Raw genomic sequence first — 23,430 nt, 5'->3', positions numbered from 1 at the left:
CAGCCACATCCACTACATCAAGACTAAGTAAAACCGCAAAAAAAAAAAATATATCAGTTTGGCCAGCAAGAAATTTGAGCTTCTTCAGAGCAACAAAATCCATTTTTCTTGTCATAATACATGTTACTATGCACTTTTTAAAAATGCCCGCACGCACTATGCTCTGTAAAAGTTTACAAAGAAAAATTCAAGAGGATTTTTTTAAAGTCCATAAACGTTTGGCAACCTCTTTTTTAGTGTGGTATAGAGATGTTTTTAATTAAAGAGTTTTGCCTTGGGTCACTATCTTTGAAGAATCAACATGTTGAAAAAAAATACAGTACCACACCAGTTCATAAAACTGTCACCCTAGGCCCTAACCTAAGTAAGAATGAAAATACTTAAGAGCTCTCTGATTTTCCTTCCATGTAACTTCACAAAATTCCAAGACTAAGAAAAGGAGAAGCTTTTTATACCAAAATATCCTCTACAGACCCCAAATCTTTAGAAATTAAGAATTAACAAACTTTTTCTAGAACCAAATGGCAAAGAAAAAGTGAGAAACCACTGCGCATCTCAGAAAACAAAGCTGTCTAAAAATGTTTTTAACTGTTTCCAGGAAACAATCTTCCTGCATATGCCAAAATGAGATTACTCCAGCTAATGGCTAGTAATATAAAGGATATTTTGTATTTCATACGTCAGGGTTTTTTAAAGCTGGTTCTTCATTTGAAAGCTTGCACTTATGGGGAAAGGCATTTGACTACATTACAGTGAATTTAAAACAGAATACGCATTCCCCTTCAAGTCTCTCTGCAGATAACACTACATTGCCTCACTGCCTTAAGACTGGGATAGGGGTCTGCGGGCTACATTCAGAGTACCTACTCTAGAACACTTAACGCTGAAGATGCAGGTGCTTAGGATGACCTCCTCCTTGTATGGCCTCCTGCTGGGCCAAACCCAACTCCCATGTTCAGAGGTAAACTAATTAAATTAAACTGGAGCAAAACATTGCAATCAAAATATGTAATGGACAGAAAAAGGACTACCTTGGAAGAAGTATGCTTACCTTTTTTGCCATATAATTTTCAGCATTCCAGTTCCTTGAAACTGTGTTTGTATTAGCCCTAGAATGATTTGTATTTCCTGGAAATTACTAGATTCAATTAGTGTAGCCTTTGGCAGGTGAATCTTTGCCTAATTTTGCTGTGAGTTCCAACATATAATTTAAGCACCTCAAAAGTATTTTGAAAACTACACCAACTTCTCTTCCTGTGCCTTTCGCTTAGTGTCTGAAAACACACACAACAGATGCCTAGACATATTAAATCAGCACATATCCATCTTCTTTTTGGGATAAAAATCTGAGAAACACAAATATCTATTGTTGCACTGGTTGGAAACCAAAGAAAATAAAGCCATCAGTCTGGTATATGAATAACCAGGCCTGGATGAAACTACTGCCAGTGAGTTTCTAGCAGTCCTCATACATTACATCCGAACTACAACACTCACATGTGTAAATGATCAAAATCTGAACAAAGAAGTCGGCTAAAGAGGAGATTCAACCATTTTACCTAAATTTTCAAGGTCTTTTCTGGTAACAAATTTGTAATCATCATAAACCGTGCTCTCTGGATTCTCTTCTAGTTCTTCAGTCAAGTTGTCCAAAAAGGAACACCATTTTGGGGCAGGTCCTAAAACCTGTGGATATTATAGAAAGTTATAACATGTATTCTTACAGAAAAAACCTACAGTTAGGCTCTTATCTACTATGCTGTAATGGAGTAGCAAATGAATCCCTCAGCAATCACACTCTAAGAGCAAGAGTAGTTAGAGAACACAAACCTATTGCTTTCATTACCAATAAGTAGTACTATAGAATATGTAAGTGTTATTTTAATTTAGGTCATTTGTTTGAGACCAACAATCTAGAGGTTTTCAGTTTAACTGTTTCAGGTGGTACCAGCTGACTGATTAATTCCTTAAAAGCTCAGAGCCAAACATTATAACTAAAATTTTGAACTAATGGCACTAGATAGCAACTAATCTGTAAAGCACTTTTGGATCTTGAACTCATTATGTTCACTACACAATCATATTAAACCCTATTCTGCCCTATTTATTTTAATTAAAACACCACAGGTATATTTCATGTATTTTTATTTAAGAACAAACCCAGGCTGTATGAACAGATAATGGGAAATATTTAAGAACCTGCATATTTCCACCATGAGGCAAAAGATTTTTTGAACAATATTATGTTGCACTATCAATGTACTTTTCCATATAAGCTTCCTCCAATTTCCCAAGTTAACAATTAGCTCCCTTCGCTTTTTCCTCCCGCTGTTCTGATTGAAATTCCTCTCTATCCTGATGCATGAAGCCATACTCAGCTGTTCCAGTATTATTATTGTAGTAGGAGAGTCAGCTGAATGGAAAAATACAATACTACGTTTTTCTCTCTAGAGCAAATCAGCTGACATTTTAGAACATAAAGTGGCCAGTTAACTCCTAGAGTGGAACTTTTAATGAGGCTTCTGATTTGTTTCCTAAAAATTCATGTTAAAAACTCTGCAGTCAACATGACCATAGGAATGGTTGTGATTCAAAACCAATATCTTTAAGATCTTATTTGCTTATGGAAAGAAGTAGAGTGATTTTATATATTAAAAATACATACAGTTTGTTTTCACATGATAGTGTGGTAACAGTGTGAGATAATGCACATTTAAAGACAAATGCGTTACTACTCATTGAAAGTCTTCTTCTGAAGACAACAATACACAAAAAATTATAAAATTGTATTCTAGACCATAATAGTCTACTAATAGACTGCAACACTCCAGACAATAATATTATATTCTAGACGACTATTGTCTCTATACCAAGTAAGACTTATCTTTGCAAGATTTCAGCCCTAGCTGAGAACCATAACATGCCAAATGAAAAAAAAAAGGAAAAAAAAAAAGAAGCTGCAGTTTTTAACAGTGCTATATATTTCATTCCAATTAGTAAGAGCTTCCAAGGGAAGACCTAATGTCCCTAACAGGAAAGATGTTACCTTCCTAATGAATTAACCAAACCCCCGTATCCACTCCAGTAACACTCAGCTTAAACACTATATAACATTCAGATTGAGTTCTTGCCAACATTGCAGATGCTTTTGTCTCCATTGAGGTTTTAAATTTTTCAGTTATTTCCCCCAAAGCCACTTCTTCAAATCTAAAAAGCAAACTTTAATATTAATACAGAAGCAGACCAGATATATTAAACGTAGCACTGGCCTTCATGCCATTCAAGAAATCAGTTATTAGTGCTTCATTACCAGATTGTCAAAACATGACTGGGGTGGAAGAATCTTCTCTAAAGTTTATCTGTATTTTTGTTTTGGATAAAACAATTTGTCTTTCTTAGAAAAAAAACAAGTTGCTTACTAACTAAACAAAATTTATCTGTACAAGTTTCTCTACTGAAGGTTATCAGAAATGAGATCAGAGAATCTCAGATTTACATCCATTCCCACTAAATAAAAAGTTCCCTGTCATTCCATCTTGCTCACTCATCATGTAAAGATCTCTATCACTTCACTTAACCTTTTTCATCACTTCCATGTTTACGACACTATCTGCTCAAGCCTCACAAAGTGCCTGTTACTCATTAGAATTCAGGCCACTCCAACCAGTTAAGGTAATCCCCCAATGGAATCTGGACTGGTGTAAATATTCAAATTAATAACTAAAGCAGAAGTCTCACAAATAAGGGAGAACAGTTTATCTGCTCTTCAGCTGTAGGTCCACTCACTGTTCCAAGCAGCCCTGTAGTTAATACCTGATATTGGGAGTAAAACCTTTCACTGCACATAATCTGTGCCATGGAACACAAAGCCAAAAGAACTGATTATTCATTATAAACTGTGGAGCGAGTTGGGTGATCAGATCATAGAAAACGGGGGGGGGGGGGGGGGGGAATGAGATAATTAACGGAAAAAAGCAGTGGCAGAATATCAGGAAAAAATAGAAAGTCCAACCATTATTCAAATTTCACATGTAAACTGACGAAAAGGAAAACCCTACAGAGATGTTTGTGTAAGTTTTATTGCCTTGTTTCCCTCTCTCCCACCCTGCTGAAACTGCTTGCCTACCTATTCTAGGACACCTTAGGAGCCTTGCTTTGTGTATTAAAATGGAACCTTTTTTTAAAGCTTAGGAAGAAATTTAAAAATAGAGTAGGCAAACAACACCAGTCACAATGACAAAAACAAACAGGAAGTGTCCTTCTCTTGCAATAGTAATTCTTCACAGAATTTAATTGCCACTGCATTTTAACTGCAGAGTTTAATGCTCCCCTGTCATCCACTGCCAACCAACAGACATCCTAGGATGGTGCTGGGAGCACTCTGAAACAGCCAGCTCCACTGTTCCTGTGCCTAGGTACAAATGTCAAAGTTCAGAGGGCTGGTGTGCGCCGGGCCACCAAGGATGAGGCGGAGAGGTGAAAACTGTCCGTCCCCCCCAGTTCACGTGTTTCCACACAGCGGGTGCAGAACAGCAGAGGGGGGACCCTTCAGGACCCCTTGGAGCTCCTGCCACCCAGCACCAGCACCACCACAGCCTGGTGCACCGTCCCCACCAAAACTAGCAAAACAGCCACAAAACTGTGGAGGTTGGGTAGGTTAATAAATATACTTGTCAATTTAGATTGGGACTGTACAATTCTACCATATCTAAGGGAGAAAAATGCACTGGAATGAACAGCAAGAAAATGTTATCGAGGTAGGTAATTGCATGGAACTAAACTGACAGATCTCATTTTTACAATACATATGATATACCAAATTGGTTTCTTGGCAAGTTTTAGAGAAGTTGCACACAGCTAATGGGAAAAATCATTAATAAATGAGTGCACATCTACACCCAGTTTTTACTCAAATAAGTCTTAGGACAGGAAAACCAGACAATCACCAACAGTGACTGAACCAATATTTTTGCTATTTTCATTAATCATCTATTTTCAGTAGGATAACCACTTCTTGAGACAATTTCCTCCAATTGCTGGTGAAAGTCAAGATTATCTTTGAAAATATTTTTGCCTATCAACAGAGGTGCCTCACCTGCAGGCTGGACCCCGCTGGCAGCAAGCTGGGTGGGCTGCTCCCTGCTCTCCTCCCCTCCCAGCACTCTCTTCCTCAACTGACTGGAAATAGTACCCATGAGGTGACCAAAATGCAGTTATCCCCCCAACACACTGCAAGACAGAGTTGGCGGCTGGGTCGTGCTGGGCAGGGGATGAGGAGCAGCCCATGAGCATGGCCCTCTCCTCCCCACGGATGAGCCATGTGGCTGGACTTATCACAGGGGACTTCCCACTGTGATACGCACATAATACAGACACCTTGCCATTGCCTTTCGTGTCTGATACCAAGCCACAGCAGAAAAGGTGTACACTTTGTAATTATTAGTATGATGCCATCTAATGCCAAATTTTTGTTAGTACACATTAGAATGTCTGAAGTTAAAAAAAAATAGACAGAAAACACAAAATATGATGAGTAATCTAGCATGCAACCAAGCAGAGAACACCTGCAAGGCCAAACTGTTCAAGAAAGGGAAGAGAAAAATGTTGACAGAAGAATATTTTTAAAATGTTGTAAAATAAGTTATTTGTATTCAATTTTACAAGATGTTTAACTTAATAGCCTTGTAGCAGCACTTACATGGTACAGCTCTGTGATGCCCTGTACTTATGGCCATGCCTAATTCCTGAACACTGCTGTAGAAAATACCATCCTGTCATCGGTCTGTAGTTCCCCTGAAATTAATGAACCCTAGGACAGAGCAGGTATTATTCCCAACCCACAACAGATACTCCTTATCTTCAATCTGGAACACCAGACACCACTTTTAAATGCCACTCAACAATTTGACAGCCAGCTCTGCAGAGCCCTTAGAGCCACAGAAAAACTGGGTCTAATCCTAGTACTAAACATGCTCAACAACTCAAAAGCAGCCTAGGATGTGTAGAAGCTTCCAGAGTCAGATGTCATGAGATCTAAATTAAATTACTTTGAATGCACATACAGACAAATACTGTTAAGTATCTGTTTGAAGGTTTCAAGGGATCAGTTCTACATGAGAACGGAAGAGTTACTCTTTTCTTCTCAGAGGTTCAAAAGAGGTTCTAAAATCTATTTTTCAGGATGTTAAATAATAAATCCCTGGAGGATTTCACACAAGGCAGTGATAAACCATTCACTTGTAAATAAGATGTCAAAATATATTAAGAGTCAGACAGTAGAAACTCCTCCCAACCTTCATTGATGTACGTTAGTGATCAAAAACATGCAAAATGTTCACAGATAGCATAAATCAGATTTGAAAATAATTAACCAGCATTTGCAAAGTTTAAACTGCCTGAAATATGGCTAGAAAACTAACTTCATTGAATAAAAGATTTCCAGAGCCTTTAGAAAGCAGAAGTATTAGCTGCTCTATCTGTACAAGACAGCAACATGCAGTTTCACAGAAGCTTCACAGTTTCACAAAAATTAACACTGTAATGCTGTATCATGCCATAGTAAAATAATACTGTTAATAGAAAGTACAGAACATCATACCACTGTTCTATCATAACATATTTTAAAAGTAAAAGTTACTTTCAAAAATCTTCAAATTGTTTGTTGTGCTATCTTCTATGGATTTTAGTTAGACTGTAAGACCTTAACCAGGTAGCAAAAATGTACAGTTTTAGTGAAATCAGCTACTGCCATCCTTTTTGAACAATGTCGACTACAACGAAAATAGCATATCTTTAAGACTTTCAGAGGTCTGGGTACAGTATATCGTGTAAAATTACTAGTCATGATGAGATTTTTTAATAACCGTTAGCCAGCTCCTATCTTGCCTTTACAAGAAACAGTTTACGCTGAAAGGGGAATTACTGCACAGAAAGGAGTTACAACTGAAGCTCAAGGACTGTGCTATTAAATATTTTCATTAATGACTGCCACATATAGTAGGAAAATGCCAATAAAATCTGCTGACGACAAGCTGTCACAAAAGAAGGGTCAATATCTCTCAGGGGAAAAAAGCTACCTTGAAAATGAAAATGCTGGAAATCAGGTGAAATGGATAGCCAATCACTATCAGCTGTAAGGAACAGAATAGGAAAAAATTATACTATCTGATCACAAGACAATAAAATAGTCATATACAGCCATTGTATTTGTATAGGATAGGAATAATGACTCAGTGTACATCTTGTACAACTCCAGGCAATAATGTTCAGGATACATGAATGCATACGGTAGCAAGTACAGTGAAAGGCTGCTGGGATGATTTCTGATCCTTGCACAATGCTTGCTTAAGAATAAATACATGCAAAGTTATCACAATGACATCATAAACTAGAAAAGTTAGCTTTTCTAGTTTAGTCAGGGGAACGTGACTCTTGAACAGCCTTTTGATGGAAATAATGAGGAAGAAAACTAATTTTCAGATTAAATCCGACATATTCATAGAATAAAATTATACAATCTGATTGCTTGTGGTAAAATGGGACCGGAGTCCATGATGCAAGGAAGCTCCTCCATTCCTCTGTCCCATTAAAAAAAAAAAAACAAAAACACACAACACAAAACCAGCCCAAACTTAAAGCACTTTAACATAGAGAGATTCTTTTCCAGATTATAATTTTTTTAAATTAAATATATTTACACATACAACTCAATGACTTCACATACCTACCTACCTCCAGGAGGCTACAATAATTCTTTGGAGGAGACAAAAAATAATAATAATGAAAATGTTCATTTTGATTTTTTTTAAATAAGATGGCACAATAAAAAGCATTTTAAAGTTTTAACAGGACACATTTTCTGGAGAAAGTAAATGCACATTTATGCCTGCATATTCTCAGCTTCAATCATGCCATTTAACAGAAGGAGATTACAGAAGGTCTAATGAGGGAGGAGAAAAAAAATGGGTGATCCCCAGGGTGTGGGCAGTGATTGAAATGTGCAATTGCGTTTTAAACATAATTAGCTCCCTAATTGCATAGCCAAGCTTAATTAATGCAATTACATGAGTAATTAATTACTATTCATTTAAAGAGTACTGTTTTCAACGTTTTGTTCTCTAATTTTAAGAATTAGACAGATCTCAATAGGTAATAACTTTGAAAAGTTTCCATCTATATGCATTGAAAAGGCAAGAGAAGAAAGAATACCTTGTTATTATACTTTGTTAATAATCAAGGTTCCATCAATTGCAACTGGTAACTCTCAAAAATCTGATGGATTATTTCTAGCTTGTAGACATGAAAAGCTGTGGCTCTCCATTATTGTTTCTACGCGTTTGGGCTTCAGTCATACCCAGCAGAAGAACTTCAGAGCGCCCCAGAGATTAGCTTGTGTTAGAAAGGAGCCTGGTGATTGCGTTACCTTATTATGTTTCTGTCCACTATGTTTCCATACACAGTGCATTTCCCTTAGCAACCAACACGTTCTGAACAATCTGTGATGCTGAATTTTATTCTGCCGTTCCTTCCTAGTCTAGTTTCTCCCTATGAACACTCTACAGTCAACTCCAATCATGCCCTGTTAATCTCTTCAGTAAACACATTTAAATGTACTGAATAAAATTCTTTAATTCTCAAAATTAAATGGGGTTTGGGAATAAACTCCAAATCTCCCATATATTTTCGTTTTTCATCATTTCATGCTTTTATTCACCCTACGCTTTATGGTGTGGATTTGATGCTTTTACAGCCATCAAGTAGCTCACTGGAGTACAGCTATGACCAAGAGAGACTGAACAGCACATTCTTCCTTTTCGGCATACCACTGACAAGAGCGTTGCATTTGGTTTTAAGCCCACACACTCATAAATTTCACTGAACTATACAACGAATTGGCTCTTTCTTTCATCCTAACTCCAGCACATCCAGACATTTTTGGCAGATTCATCAATCTGAGAGAGGTTGGTTTTCCTACCTTTCACTACGCTATGGAAGCTGCCAAATCAACAATTTGGAGGTTTTACTCCTTAGAGAGCATGTTAAAGGAAATGTTGCTTTTAAGATCTTCCCAGTGTTAAACAAAAACTGCTGCAGGAACTTGCACACATCTTCTAGGAATGAGATACTAAATCTTTCTGCCCTGGTATTTATCAGATAGTAAGTACTGCTTTTTCTAAACCTAAGCAATTTGGCTTTATAGTAGTGTTTTGTTTTTTGTTGTTGTTTTGGTTTTTTTTTATCTCTCTCATTCTCTGATCTGACAGATACTACAGTCAGTTAACTTGTCACAGGTCTGCTCTCACTGTCTTCTCGGTGAAGCCACCTTCTTTTGAAGGAGGTTCTGTTGCTCATAATGTTGGGGAAAAAAGTGCGCGCCAAGATAGGAATAACAATTTTTCAGCAGAGGAAGTTACTCCTTAAAACTGTAAATAAGATTAGCAGAATAGTTCTCTTCCTCACAAGACAGGAAGAAAAAGGGACGCTTCTCACAAGTCATTTGTAACTTGGCAGCAGTGGCGTTAAGAGTACGGAATCTGATGCTTTCACCAATATCCCTATCATGTTCTGACATGCTGACATACATAGAAGATAAACACTTGTCACTACTGCTATGGATCTGTTTATTTATCAAAATCCCTACATGTTTTAGGTCTTTAGACAATTGGAGCTGAGATGATTTGAGGTCAGAAAAACAGATAGAAACTTGAAGTACAAGAACCCACTATTTTCACATTAAGTCAATCAAATGAAGCTCAAGAGCTAAGGAGAGACTGGCTTCTCAAAGCACGTGTTACAAACATGACCTGCTTCAAACACTTTCCCATAAGTATCAGCTGGAAATTAATTAAAAGTTCTTGGAAGTCTGTTCTTATTACAATATAGCAGCTTCTATAGCATATCTGCTGTAATAATAGAGGCACTTAGCTAGGTTACTGTACAGTAAGTTCAGCTGAGACTCACTTTAACAGGATTTCTTTACCTGTGAACATCTGCTGATGGTCTGTTTCTTTATCCATGAAAAGAAAAGGTGCAGATCAGGTATGATCAGCTGATCTAATGCCTTGCTGATGATAAAAGGCAGAAACCACATTTTACTGTGGCCATCCACACCACCCATTCCCTACCACATCTGACTACGTACTTTTACCAGTTTCTTTTGCATAGGTTCCAATATTCATTAGACCCTTCACGAAGCCAACATACTGTTCAGTGACTCAACGCCACTGAACCAGCACAACCCCCTTCACAAACACACCTCCTCCACATTTTATATGAAGTCTAACAAAAAAAAGCCCACCTTATTACAATACTCTTCAAAGAATAAATCTCTCACAAAGTTCTCCCCCTGCTTTTGCAGTTGTAACTGCAGGGGACACAGATAACGGAATGGCAGCTGGGAGACTTCATAACTGCCTTGGTCTTTTTCTTACAGGAGAGAACTTTTATACAGCTTCGACCTGTTCCAATGTGGTCAGAAATCTGCTTCTCAAAATATAATAGCATTTCTTGCAATACTAAGGGCATGGGCCATCAACGAACAAAACTTCCACTACTAATAGAGATGGCATCAGCATGTGCACTGATTCTGGTATGTACATAATAGCCTCTGACTGCAATCTAAATTAACAAGAACAACTAAGAATGAGCCAGAAAAGCAAAGTCCTGGCAAGTCCCCTTCTCCATGTCTCTGACGGGACAGGAAACTTCCCAACTGTCACACTGTGTGGGACTTGCCTCTCATGCTTTAAAGCAACCGGGAACAACAGCGCTCTCACAGTACAAGCCAGATGCCAAGGAATGTTACAGCATAAATACCTTTACAGTCATGAAAACAAAACCTACTGTACTGGAGTTCAGAGCATGACCTGCATGTTAGGAAAATTTGAGGGATGCTACAGATATAAAGGTAATGGCAAATCCAGCTGTACGTCTACCTTGCATAGCTGACTACTGGAAATCTAGGAACATGTGAGCTTCTAATAACCCCCTACCACAGCAGCTTAATTGCTTTTTTTAAACCTGGGAGGAAGACTGCTCTGTGAGTTTATACAATTACTGCCAGATAACAGAAAGAGAAGGAAAAGCAACTACCTGCTGGGAATGTGCAACTCCTCCAGACAGATAATGAAGATAACCTGAGCATAAACCAGCCTACTCTTTACAGAGCATAATGCTCATGAGAAGAAATTTTATATAACTTATGAAATAATTTTATTTGAGTAGGAAACATCTTCCAAATATATATTTGAAAGCTTTCACTATTTGATGGTTTTATTTATCTCTCAGGTTTGTGTGATAGAAACCTTAAATCCTCACAACTTTGTTACTATTTCTGTACAGAATGGTCATAAATCACAACACATTTGATTTACCACTGAGTGCAGCACAGAAGATGACAATACAGATCCACAAGAATCACTTGCCTCTGCTTTCAAATATAATGAAATACTTGAAATCATCACACAGAGAAAATTCTCACATGCTGTTTTCTGATCCAAAAGCTAAGATACTAATTCTTATTACATGCCGATACACTACAGTATAGTACAAAACGGCATTTCAGCAATTACATAGTTTCATTATCTGTGACTGCTTCTTTCTTCACTGACTGAAGCTGAGCAACTGCATCTTTAAATTTTCAGAAACCAGGTAAAGAATAGATGGCCTAAAGGAAAGAACAAGTGCAATTTAAGAAATAAAAAATATCTTTCAGATACGCAAGGCTTAAATTTTCTACCACTTGAAAGGTGAGTACCCCTACCCCTCAAAACCTGTTTTCTCAAAATAGGAACACAAGAACAGAGGGTCCCATACTACCAATTACCTAAGGAACAGTCAGAACACTAAAAAACATGTGAGTCTATCAACGGGCAGAGCAACCACCCAGTGTAATTCAGTAAAGCTTCTTCTTTTAAGAGTTTTCTCTTTTGCTCTATGAAGGGTATATTGCAAACTATAAGGAAGTATGGACTTAACAGTCAGCATGCTGCTATCTTAAAAAAATAACAACAAAGAAGTGCTGCCTGTTGTACTGTCACCCACAACAGCAGTAAGGAGGGATCATACACCTTCATAATTTACACATGATGTTGAATACCACATCACCAGCACCAAAATTAATCTAAACCAAGTTTCACAGGAAGACCAGAAATTGTTTCCTGATTATCACACGTTGGTGTTTTCCTTCTATATATGTGCGATAAGTGGTACAGTGTCTCTCAGCCACTGCATGGGAAATGGAGGATTTCCTTTGCTGGGAATAAGCCCAGAGTGTTATTTTTCAGTTTGAAAGTGTTTAGGTTAAAAGTAGGAAGCTCACATTTCTGTTTGTGAAGATAAATAACTTTCTTCCTATCCTTGTTAGTACTGTGAGATAGGTAATGTATCATTCACCAGACAGTCTTTTTACATTGTTTGCACAACTTTCTGTGTAAAAGATAGACTGTTCTGGGTGGAAAACAGAGTTCTAAAGAATGATATACCAATCAGAATTAGCTTAAAGGCTAAAGATGTGCTCAAGTGTCTTTTTATTAATGGAAAGTTTTTCTTTTAACACTTGGCATCCCAAAGCACAACTGTAATATGCTACTTCATAACAACCCTGCTTTCCAGTCATTTCACAGTTCTCAAAATAAGCAAACGAAGGTTAAGACCAACATTTCCCATTCTACACCATAACTACTGTATTTTTATTTTACAGCTTTTTTTCACCAGGAATGAAACATTTTTCTACACTATATATTGTTTCATGATAGAAAACAAAAATCTATTATTGCAACTCAGTTTCACAGTTCCTTTCCAGTGTACCTAAAACTTCTTAGGTTAAGGGCTGTATTGAAGGAAATGAACTGCCTTCTAAAAAAATTCAGCTTCATCATACCGTCTTCAACAAGACAGCTGAGGACAAATTCAGAATGATCTAATACTGCCAATCAGAAGACATGAAAACATCCTAAAAGAAATCAAAATCTCACACTCCAGTCCTAAGGTGTTCTATTAGTGTCAAAATGCCAGCCACAAATGTAAAAATTGGATCATTTGCTTCATAGCTTTTACCACGCAGAAACCAAAAATCAGTCCAGAAGGTCTTGCTGTAACTACAACAGCACCCATAAACCATTTGAATGATGGCTGACTATACACAATACTGGTCTTAAGGGCCTGAAGCACAAGGTGTGGACAGGTGTTTTCCTCTAATTGTATCCCCATCATATAAAGACCCAAGAGAGAAAAAAAAAATTAGTAGAACCCAAAATTATAAGAGGATAAGAAAGTAATTCTTGGATTGATAAAATTGTTCTGAAAGGCTGTGACCACAGAGGTAAGCATGGAGTATGCCACACATAAGAAACCTCCTACATCCTTTAAAGTAAAAAAGGACAGACTGTAAGGATAGGTATCTGATGATTAGAATCATAGAGTGTCCTGAGTTGGAAGGGACCCACAAGGATCATCAAGTCCAACTCCGGTCTCTGAACAGGACAACCCCAAAATTCACCCCATGTCTCTGAGGGCCTTATCCAAGTGCTTCTTGAGTATTGTCAGGCCTGGCACTGTGACTGCCTCCCTGGGGAGCCTGTTCCAGTGCTCCACCGCCCTCTGGGTGAAGAATCTTTTCCTAATACCCAACCTAAACCTCCCCTGGCACATCTTCCTGCCATTCCCTCGGGTCCTGTCGTTGGTTACCAGAGAGAAGAGATCAGCGCCTGCCCCTCCTCCTCCCCTTGTGAGGAAGGTGCAGACCGCCATGAAGTCTCCCCCTCAGTCTCCTCCAGGCTGAACAAACCAAGCGACTTTAGCCACTCTTTGTACGGTTTTTCCTCTAAACCCTTCACCAACTTCATGGCCCTCCTCTGGACACTCTCTAGTAGCTTTATATCCTTAATGTACTGTGGTGCCCAAAACTGCACACAGCTCTCAAGGTGAGGCGGCACCAGCGCAGAGCAGGGCGGGACAATCCCCTCCCTCGACCAGCTGCAATGCAGGGCTCGATGCACCCCAGGGCATGGCTGGCCCTCTTGGCTGCCAGGGCTCACTGTTGGCTCACGTTCAGCTTGCCATTGACACAGGACCCCCAGCTCCATCTCTGCAGAGCTGCTCTCAAGCCTCTCATTCCCTATAGATTATAACCCCTCCTACAGAACTACTGAGAGCACGCTGTCACCATACTGACAGAAAATACTAACCTGTTTCAGATAAATGCTTTTTCTGTCTGTGAGTGAACTGAACACAACTCTTTGGTCAATTCAGTCACAAGGAGCTGTAGAAGCAGGTAACCTGGAATCCTACAATCGAACCAAAGCATGTTCATCTTAATTTACAATCCAGAACTGTTCCAAACTAGTATCAAGAAAGAAGTAAAGGGAGTGAACTACAGTATTATGCCTTCAATTCTATTTCCTTCCATACAAGTTCCCTTGTATGAAACAGATTTGTTTCATACAATATCTGGTGCATTAAATGAAAACATATAAGCTAGTATAATTTGGTGCCTTAATCTGTGGTTATGTTATTCTACGGTTAAGAACTAAGGCAAAAAAATAGCTTCTTCTACAGTTTTTCTAATCTTTTTTAAATATACCTCAAAAATACTAAGTCTTTAAAAAAAGTGGGTTTTTTCCTTAGATTTAGAAAAAAAAAGATGATAAAGAATAATTAATACAGCCAAGCAGAGGACCTAAAAAAAGAGAAACAAAATAATTAAAATAGCATGTATGAAAGAAAAGAAGTACCAGGAATGGCTGGTTTAGTTGAAAAGCCATCCACCTTGAAGAGGACAAAATTAATACATATTTCTAGCAATAAAGAGATCCACATATCCAAAGCGGGTATTGTATTAGAAACCAGACCTATTATAAAGATATTATTGGAGAAACTGAATCATTGAGTAGGCAAGAAATACTTGCCCTTGAAACATTTCCAGTTTATAACTCCAACAACCCTGAACGAAGAGAGCGCTAGGATATCAAATGATTTTCCAAAACCACCTGAAAAGAAGCCAGAGATGCTCCAGGGTTTATTTTTTCTTAAAGAGCTTAATATCAACTCTACACCAAAAGTACATTGCTTCTAGCCTCAACAGGGAGTTTTCTGCCAAGACAGCAGGAAAGTAAAAAAACATCCAGAACACAGAATATTACACTCAATTAATTACACACTTAATTGCTGTCTTCTTTTAACAGGCTAATGAATAGAGCAAGTTTCAGTTTCAGTATGTATACGTAGCCCAAAGTTTCAAGTCCAATAAAGGAGACGGGACTGATCTGAAATGTCTGTGCTAAGATCAGACATGTCCATGTAACCAGTAGTAAACACTCAGAATAAACACCATTTACGCCCCTTACTTTCCACCCAGAACATCCAGGAGCTAACATGTAGGGCTTTTTCTGTACAATCTGAAAAAAAAGAACATTGTGTGTCATGGAAGCTGACAACCTCAATTACACTTAAGAGAATCCAGCTCATCTTAGATCACAGGCCAGTGGACCACCATGTGTGGGTGGAGCTTCTTCCTCTCTTCACTTCTTTGGCCAGGACCTGGTTGCACTATTGACTCAACTTACGTTTCTGAGTCAGTAGTCTGAAAAGTATCCCAAGGCACCCACAACTTTCATTTCAACCTTCCCAAGGCACACATCAAAGTGATATACCAGGAAGCCAGCTGGCAAGAAGTAGGTTCCAAATGTTTGCATAAACTGCAAGTTAACTATTAAACTACTGGCAAACAGCCCAATTCCAGTCAGAAGCACTTGCCCTCATTAAAGCCCAACAAAATAAAACAAAAACAAAGTCTCTAAGCTAAGCCACTCAAGATGTTACCTATGTAAAGCAAACATTTCATTTTAACGGTCAGATTCAATTTGGCTTTACTCACTCCCTGCACTGTGTACCTGCTGAAGGCATCTTCTTGTCATTTAAAACCAAACCTGCCTGTCCTTTCTAGTAAACCAAAACTCATCTTTTCCCTCTAACAGCTTTGCACACAAAACAAATTGTGGTGGTTTTTCTGTTTGGTTTTTTGGGGTTTTTGTTTTTTTGTTTGTTTGGTTGGTTTTTTTGTGTGTGTTTGTGGTGTTTTTTTGTTTTTGTTTGTTTTTTCAAGAAAAGCATAGTTCTCGGACATTCCTATTCTCCAATGTCATATCTATCTTGTTGAAAATTCTGCAGAAAAAGCTGAAGCATGCCATTTCATTTACGGACAATATTATGATACCTGTTGTCAACTCTTTTATAATCCTGAAGTTCAAGAGACAGTCATTCTTTTGTTTTGTGATGGAAATTTATCTTTGGCATTAACAATGGAGAGAATGGGCACATGTACACAGATAATTCAGTCAGACATGAGCTCAGTCAGACCGTACTCCAAGCTGGCCGGACACGAGCCAGCTCTAGTTCACAAGTCATGTAGCTGTGTTAGCACAGCACTGTGCCCACACTAATAAAACCTGCTGAGAAGCAGGGTATATTAGGCTGGACACAGTCCTACACTGTCTGGCCAACTTCAATCAAGGACAGAGGATGCTGGGTCTGTCTGCACCTATCTGCACACATATGCACTCCTGCTCCGTATGACTGACTTCTGTGCAACTAAGTTCTTGTCAACATCTTGAAAACAGAGAACACATTTTAAGTAGTATTCATGTCTATCTCAAAATAAACAGATAGAAAATTAAGCTATTCATTGAAAAAAAAAAAGTGGTGAATCCTAGTTAGAAAAAGCCAGAAAAATAAACTATGAAAAGAGATCAGATAATACAGAAAACCACTATTTATTTAAAGTTTTGCTCCAAAGACATATGCAACTAAACTCATCTTTGCCTGTGCAAGGAAATTACTCAGTGTTCCAATGATGGAAAAAACCGACGTCTTAATAATCTACTGACATAGAAACCAAAGGACAGGCGTGCATCTCTGAGCTCAAATAACTAGCCCAAAAGATCAAGGAATAGAACTGTAACATGAACACGTTAATAACATTGAGTTTTTCTTAATAACAAATGGCCTGGAGCGGCTTAAGGCTGACACAACTACTCCATTTTACATTTTCTTCATTTAAAAAGGAGATTAAAAAAGACCCAAAACAGCCAACCAAAACAGATTTAGTGAGGTAGACACTTGATTTTTAGGAAGTGCAGTAAGAAACCCTTCAATTACACAATACTATCTATGCCAGCCCTTTCAGTCTTGCCCATGAAAAGGCAAACAGGGTAAAAAAGCCAGTTACGAGAGTGAGAGACTTCTGTCTCTATTACAAAGTAACTTCACTACCTTTAACTTTTCTGTTGTCTAAAATAAGCATTCCATGTTTTGAAATGAACTATCAATTGTTGACAAAAAACAAAATATCATGCCAGTATTTAAGATATCTTTAGTAGCCTTCAAACTAAAAGCCATTGACGCAAACTGGAGAAGCTTAGCTTATTGAAAAAGTGAATTTAATCTGGGCAGTAACATTTGAGTTAAATTTTCTTACACACAACAGTATTTCAAAAACAGAACTAATATTTGGGTTTATGCTCTAACATTCATCATTTGGGTCCATTTGTACACTCATGTGTAATTGTGAACAAAAAACCCATAAAAAGGTATGATGCGAACAAGGTCAGGCAGTCCCAGGCACCAAAAATCAGAGTATGGTGCAGAGGAAGATGGGTTAATGAAAGATTTGTGTTAATTTTCATTGGAATTGCCTACCCACTGCCAAAACACTAGAGTATTTGTCAATGTTTAGGTTTGCAATGAAAGTCTGTTAATTATGATCTGAGATCTAATAGTGAGTGCTTATATTTCTTAGCTAAAAATTACTTATCTGACTTCAGAAACATGAATTTAATATTCACAGAGGATTCTACGAGTGAGATTTTTGACAAAGTAAAAAAATAAGTATTTTTCATTTTGCTTTACAATATGTGCAAACATACTCAAAATGACTGGCTAGAACAAGTTCTAATGAACATTCATTGCTGGTGACAATCAAGACAATGAAATAACATTTTAGTTAAGTGGCAATGTTGGATATGCATGTCTAATGTAAAGTTCATATATCTGTAAAGCTGTAAAGTTCATATATCATGCACACCTGCATTAAAAAAAAATCTCAGTGCACAATTTTCAGAGAGAAGCTGAACCTTACCCTTAGTGACAGAAGGAATGCTTTTTCCATCTGAATTACTTAAATTGAGTAACTAGTCCATTCAAGTTTTGAAAACTCATCAGACTGAGAATATAAGAATTTGCCTTTCCCAATCCATTAATTAAAAAAGACAACAGATGCTTGGAATGCTACTCTCAAGACCTTACAAAGGACAAGGTAAACAGAAACAAAGCTTTCAGCTTCTAACTACAGCTAATACTTTGTCTTAAACAAAAATAGCTGTTGTCCCCCGCCCTTTGTTATCCAAAGCATGGGTCAGCTCCACTTAACAAAACACAAACTGGTCAGAGCTGAATTAGAGAAATAGATAATTTACATCTGAACAACCACCTGACATAAATGACGCACAAAGAACTTGTATAAAATTTTACTTCTCTTTAAATGCAGAAATCTAATAATACAAGTAACTATAAGCAGACTATAGAATTGTTTAGTGGGGTATACTGTTGTGTTCAGACACGTATATAAAACAGGCATACAGTGTCTATTCCACAGAGAAAAATGTAAACTGATGAATCTCCATCTTAAATGTAATCAAGATCATACAGGGTGGAGGGGGACAGACAGGCACATAACCCTGAAATAAACTAAAGAAAATTAAATTAAAATTAATTTAAATTTTATTATCTGAATGAAGATTTCTTGGCTGATTTTAAAAATGTAAAATATATTTCAAAAATAATAAATTTTATAGTTTGTCCACAACGTGAATAAAATGTCTTAGGAAGAAGCATACGTATTTTTAGGGTCTTGTCAGCTATCCTGCATGTAACATCTGCATATATATCCTACCATATACCTCCTACCAGGCCAAAAAACCCCTAGAGAATACACTGTAGAATCAAAAACAAAACAAGAGTGACATGGAGGTGCAGTTTTCTGTTCTACTCCCTAACGCCAGAACTCTTGCTGTTAAGTCTCCCTAAAATCAACCTGCAGAGTTATAACATCCAGTTAACCTACAGTTAAGCCATTCAAGTGAAAAGCTTCTCAAGAGCTGCTTTTCAAGTAGGGCGTTGAGCAGAAGCTACTGCCAAGAGCCACACTTGAAGCCGCACAATAACATTTCTCTGTCAGAACAGAGAACAATATTTACTGCCACGACCATGTCACTACATATCACATATTAGAGACAGTAATGGCATATTTCACAACAAAGCAAAATTATTGTCTTGAAAGTACGCTATATAGTACCTATTTAGGGATTCTTTTCTGATCAGCTATGAAAAACTACTTTTTCTGGCACAGTTCCACTTGCATTTCCTACTGCCACTAGCCAGTTTTGGAACTGGTAGCAAAAGGCAAATTACATGCTGTTTTTTTAGTTATTCAGTAAGTTACATTAATAAGTTAGGGTTAGCTTAAATTTACTTTACCATCAAAAATCTGAGAATGTAGATGTGAATTTGCAGGAGTAGTTTTCCAACATTAACACCTGAATGGCACCAAACAACTGAGTTTTAAAAGAGCAATATCAGCAACAATTTGTATTACTTACTGGTATATAATAGATATTCATTTTAGGGGCTTCATTGGCAGTCATTAGCATTCCTAAAAAGAGATTTCCACATTTAAAAATATTGGTCATGAGAGGGTAACACTATTTTTTTTTTTTAATAAAATATCTATATATACACACTTGAGGCATTAACTTCACAATAGGTAGATTTGTACACAGGACTCAAAATCTCTTCCCAGGAAAAAGAAATGGAAAAAATGGAAGATTTGCTGGCACCAGGGGAAAAAAACCAAAAACCAAACCACACCAAACCAAAACAAAAAAAACCCCAAACAACACAGTACTAGAATGGCAGCCTGAGTATTTGTTGTGAAAGAACCATCATGGGTAGGGGAGGAGGGCTGAAATCACATTACCTGTAGCTCATACGGTCCATATTCCTTCAAATGCTAAGGAAGTTATGATAGCAGCACAATTAACGAAGCTTCATCTCCTACGTATTCATCCCCTTTTGTCCTCTATCTTAACAACTGTTGAGCACCACTTCAAGCAACACTAAGTCCCGACAACTGAAGGCTGCCAATTTTCATAACAAATTTAAATAGCTCATCCCACAATACCATTTAGAACAAATCCAGTTAGTATTGCTCTTAAAACCTACCATGGGCATAAATTTGTATTATTACTACAAGGGGTTTTTGGGTTTTTGTTTTGCTTTGTTTTTAAAGACACACCTATAGTCTAAACAAGGTCATAAATCATAACATGGTTTACACCTTTATTGGTATTTCATCTTGGGAAATCGGCACAACAGTAGCTTGTCAACACAAAATGAGAGACAGGATATTGTGGCTTCAAATGCAGTAATATTAGTGATATTAGCCAACCAAAGGAAATGTAAAATTTGAAATACCTATGAAAATACCTAAGAAACACCATGAATAAGGGTTGCAAATACTTGGAATATAAAAAAAACTACTGTAGAAATATTAAAATCCATGGAAAATCTCTAACTGCCACAAGACTCCATTTAAGTTCTAAATGAAAAATACTCTCAATTTCCTTCTACATAAGAGAATAATAAGGACATTTGGCATATACTTTCACATTTATCTCCATTTTGGCTTTCCGACGTAGCTGATCACCAGGTAATACAAGAGATGGAATATGAAGAAGAAAAGAACAATCAAGTTAGATAACAGTCTGATCTAAAAGTACGGTAACATATGCCACTAAGACTATGAATAATTGGGTCAATTACTACACGCCCAGAGGGTAGAAATATAATTTACACCCAACTAGAGGAACGCAATTAACATGGGTGGAGTAATCCTTCCTACCTAATCCTTTCATTAAAAATACATACTGCAGCTGGACTTAAAATGTCAGGAAAAAAGGGGGCTTGCTTTCCTGGCAAGGCAAGGAATTTGTGACAGCTTAGTCAGCAAACTGAGGCTAAAGACCATGCCTGCGAAAGTTTGCAGGCAATTTAAGGAAAAAGCAAGAATTTATAGTATATATTCATACACACAGGAAATGTACTATAGGTATATACTATAATATATAGATTACATGCTTCCTTAGCATATCAGCATGCTCACTACTATTTCAGGAGACAAAGTGTTTCTCCACTGACTTGAGTATGAATCACTAGAGATAAAAGGGTAGAAATTAATTCTGCAGGTGCTTCAAAGATGACAGCAAAGGAAAAACCTCCTCTTTGAGAGTCTTCCACCAATAATTAAAGGAGGGAAAAAACAGACTTTGGAACAGTATATGGGCGTATACTACTGGGGAAATAAAAGAATAAAAAAAAAAGAAACAACTCTGTGAAAGAGAAGTCTACTCCACGCATTTTCATTGTTTCAGCTTGCTAGTTTTAACCAATTTTTATGGGAAGAGAGACCACACCCTAACAAACTGCACAGCAGCCTAGTCTGATATAAAAACGGAAATGAATGAGAACTTTTTTTAGAGAAAAGGTTTTAATAAGACCATGTTTGGAGTGGTCTACAATGCAGTATCATCAGTTTAAAGGCGTGAAAACACAACTATGAAGTGGTAGAAAATGGGAGAAGCAGCTTTAGAAAAAGCAAATTTTTTACTTTAAAAAAAATTTAAAATAATTGAAACAAATGAAGCACATTTCTATACACTAAAGATGCTGATAAATTTCATTTATATTGTACAACTTAACTGAAGCTGTGTCAACGCTACTTAGTGAGTGGTAAACCTTTTTTCCCCAGCCCCATTCTGTGCACGTGTGATCACAGAAAAGAGAATCATAATTAGTTTAAGAGATCCACTAAAGTTTGTCATCATGTGGTTTGGTCAAAGATACAAAAGGGTTTGCTTCCCCTGAAAGGTAGTAGTACTAAAGCTGGTTGGTAAAATAATTTAATGAAAAAACAAACAAACACCATCAACTACAACAGAACTCCCACAAAACCACTGAAAAATAATACTTCATATTATACTGATCCACTGTTTACCATAAATATTTCAGAATCTTTTATGTCACAATGTAGTTTCACTTTTCCAAATTTTTTTTTTTCATTTTTATGATTGTGACAATGCAGTGTTAAAATTATTTCATTACTGCACATGCAGCAGACGTTTTGATGTAAAGCAGGGTTGCAACTAATACAAAGTATCAGCAACCTTCTATGGTTTTAAACCAAAACTTGATTATTAAAACTATTGTAATTAAATTATACATATAAAATGGAAAAGTAATATATCTAGACATACTAGACGACAATGTTCCCCAAACAAGAGCATTCTCAATGTAGATTCAATGACTTCTGGTTCAGGACATTTCTGAAATTGTTCTCTTCAATTTGAAACAAAATATGTAAGGGTATGAAACAAATTCTGAGTTTTGTCCCACATCAGTGAAATAAAATATGAAAGCATTTCCTTCCATGTAATGATGAACTGCAAAGCTGTTTGAAGCGAATATAAGAGTATATGGGTGAGATTAGGATATCGGTTTCTGACCAGCTGCATCACACAAACTGTTAGAGCACAAGCTCAGGAAATATCTCTTGGGCTTCCAGTGTCATGCTGGCTTCATGAACATCCAGGGGTGCTCTGAGAATGCTGGGGCACCAGTCAGAGCACTGAGCCATAGCCATACTGGTACTTAAATTATATTTCCAGCTCTCCACAACTCCAAGTTCCTATCACTGAAAGTATTTAATTATTTTCAGATGTTCAAACATAATTAATTATTCTTTAAACTCTGAATGAGCATGAGGTGGTGCTAAGCATCTTAAATTCTGCAACACCAGTATTTATGACAAACATGCAATGCACCACCTCTTACCTTAAGCCTCTTAATTTTCACTGCAACATGTTCCAGTTTTTCCCGTCTTCATATGATTATATAATACAACCTAGCTTTTATCCCACAACAGCTCTTACCAAAAGACATCAACCTGCTCCCCTAACAGACATGGTTGATGAAAGAACAATAAGAAAAGCAGAACCGACTTAAGGGGGAGACGCAGGACACAGGACTGGAATGCAGAGTCTAGATTACAGACACATGAACGTGTCCAATAAGCAACTTTAGGAAGATATGTGCATTCAATTCTTTGTGCTACAAAATTCTTCCTGCAGAGTCTAATGAAAATCCTTTCTGCAAAAGCACTGAGGCATGTCTACATACCTCAGAGGCTACAGAGTGTCCAAAGTTTGGTAATGTCTACCCTTGTAGATATTTGAATTTGACTGGTTATGACCTGAGCAACCTGATCAGACTTTGAAGTTGGATCTAACTCCAAGTTTGGTCCTGCTTTGAGTAGGAAATATA

General features: G+C 37.3%; 1 protein-coding gene across 1 annotated transcript in view; it reads right to left on the bottom strand.

Moving 5' to 3' along the window:
* Positions 1-23,430, bottom strand: part of NOL10 (nucleolar protein 10) — a 53,414-nt gene that overhangs the window by 13,050 nt on the left and 16,934 nt on the right. The window contains exons 13-14 of the mRNA XM_075086825.1: positions 19,653-19,705; positions 1,560-1,686 (exon numbers count right to left, since the gene is read on the bottom strand). Coding sequence (XP_074942926.1) covers positions 1,560-1,686; positions 19,653-19,705 — 180 coding nt within the window. The remainder of the gene's footprint in view (positions 1-1,559; positions 1,687-19,652; positions 19,706-23,430) is intronic.

Source organism: Phalacrocorax aristotelis, chromosome 3, assembly GCF_949628215.1.
Source record: "Phalacrocorax aristotelis chromosome 3, bGulAri2.1, whole genome shotgun sequence".
Lineage (NCBI taxonomy): Eukaryota > Metazoa > Chordata > Aves > Suliformes > Phalacrocoracidae > Phalacrocorax > Phalacrocorax aristotelis.
Note: the sequence above shows the minus strand (reverse complement) of the source record. Positions and strands in the feature narration are given on the sequence as shown.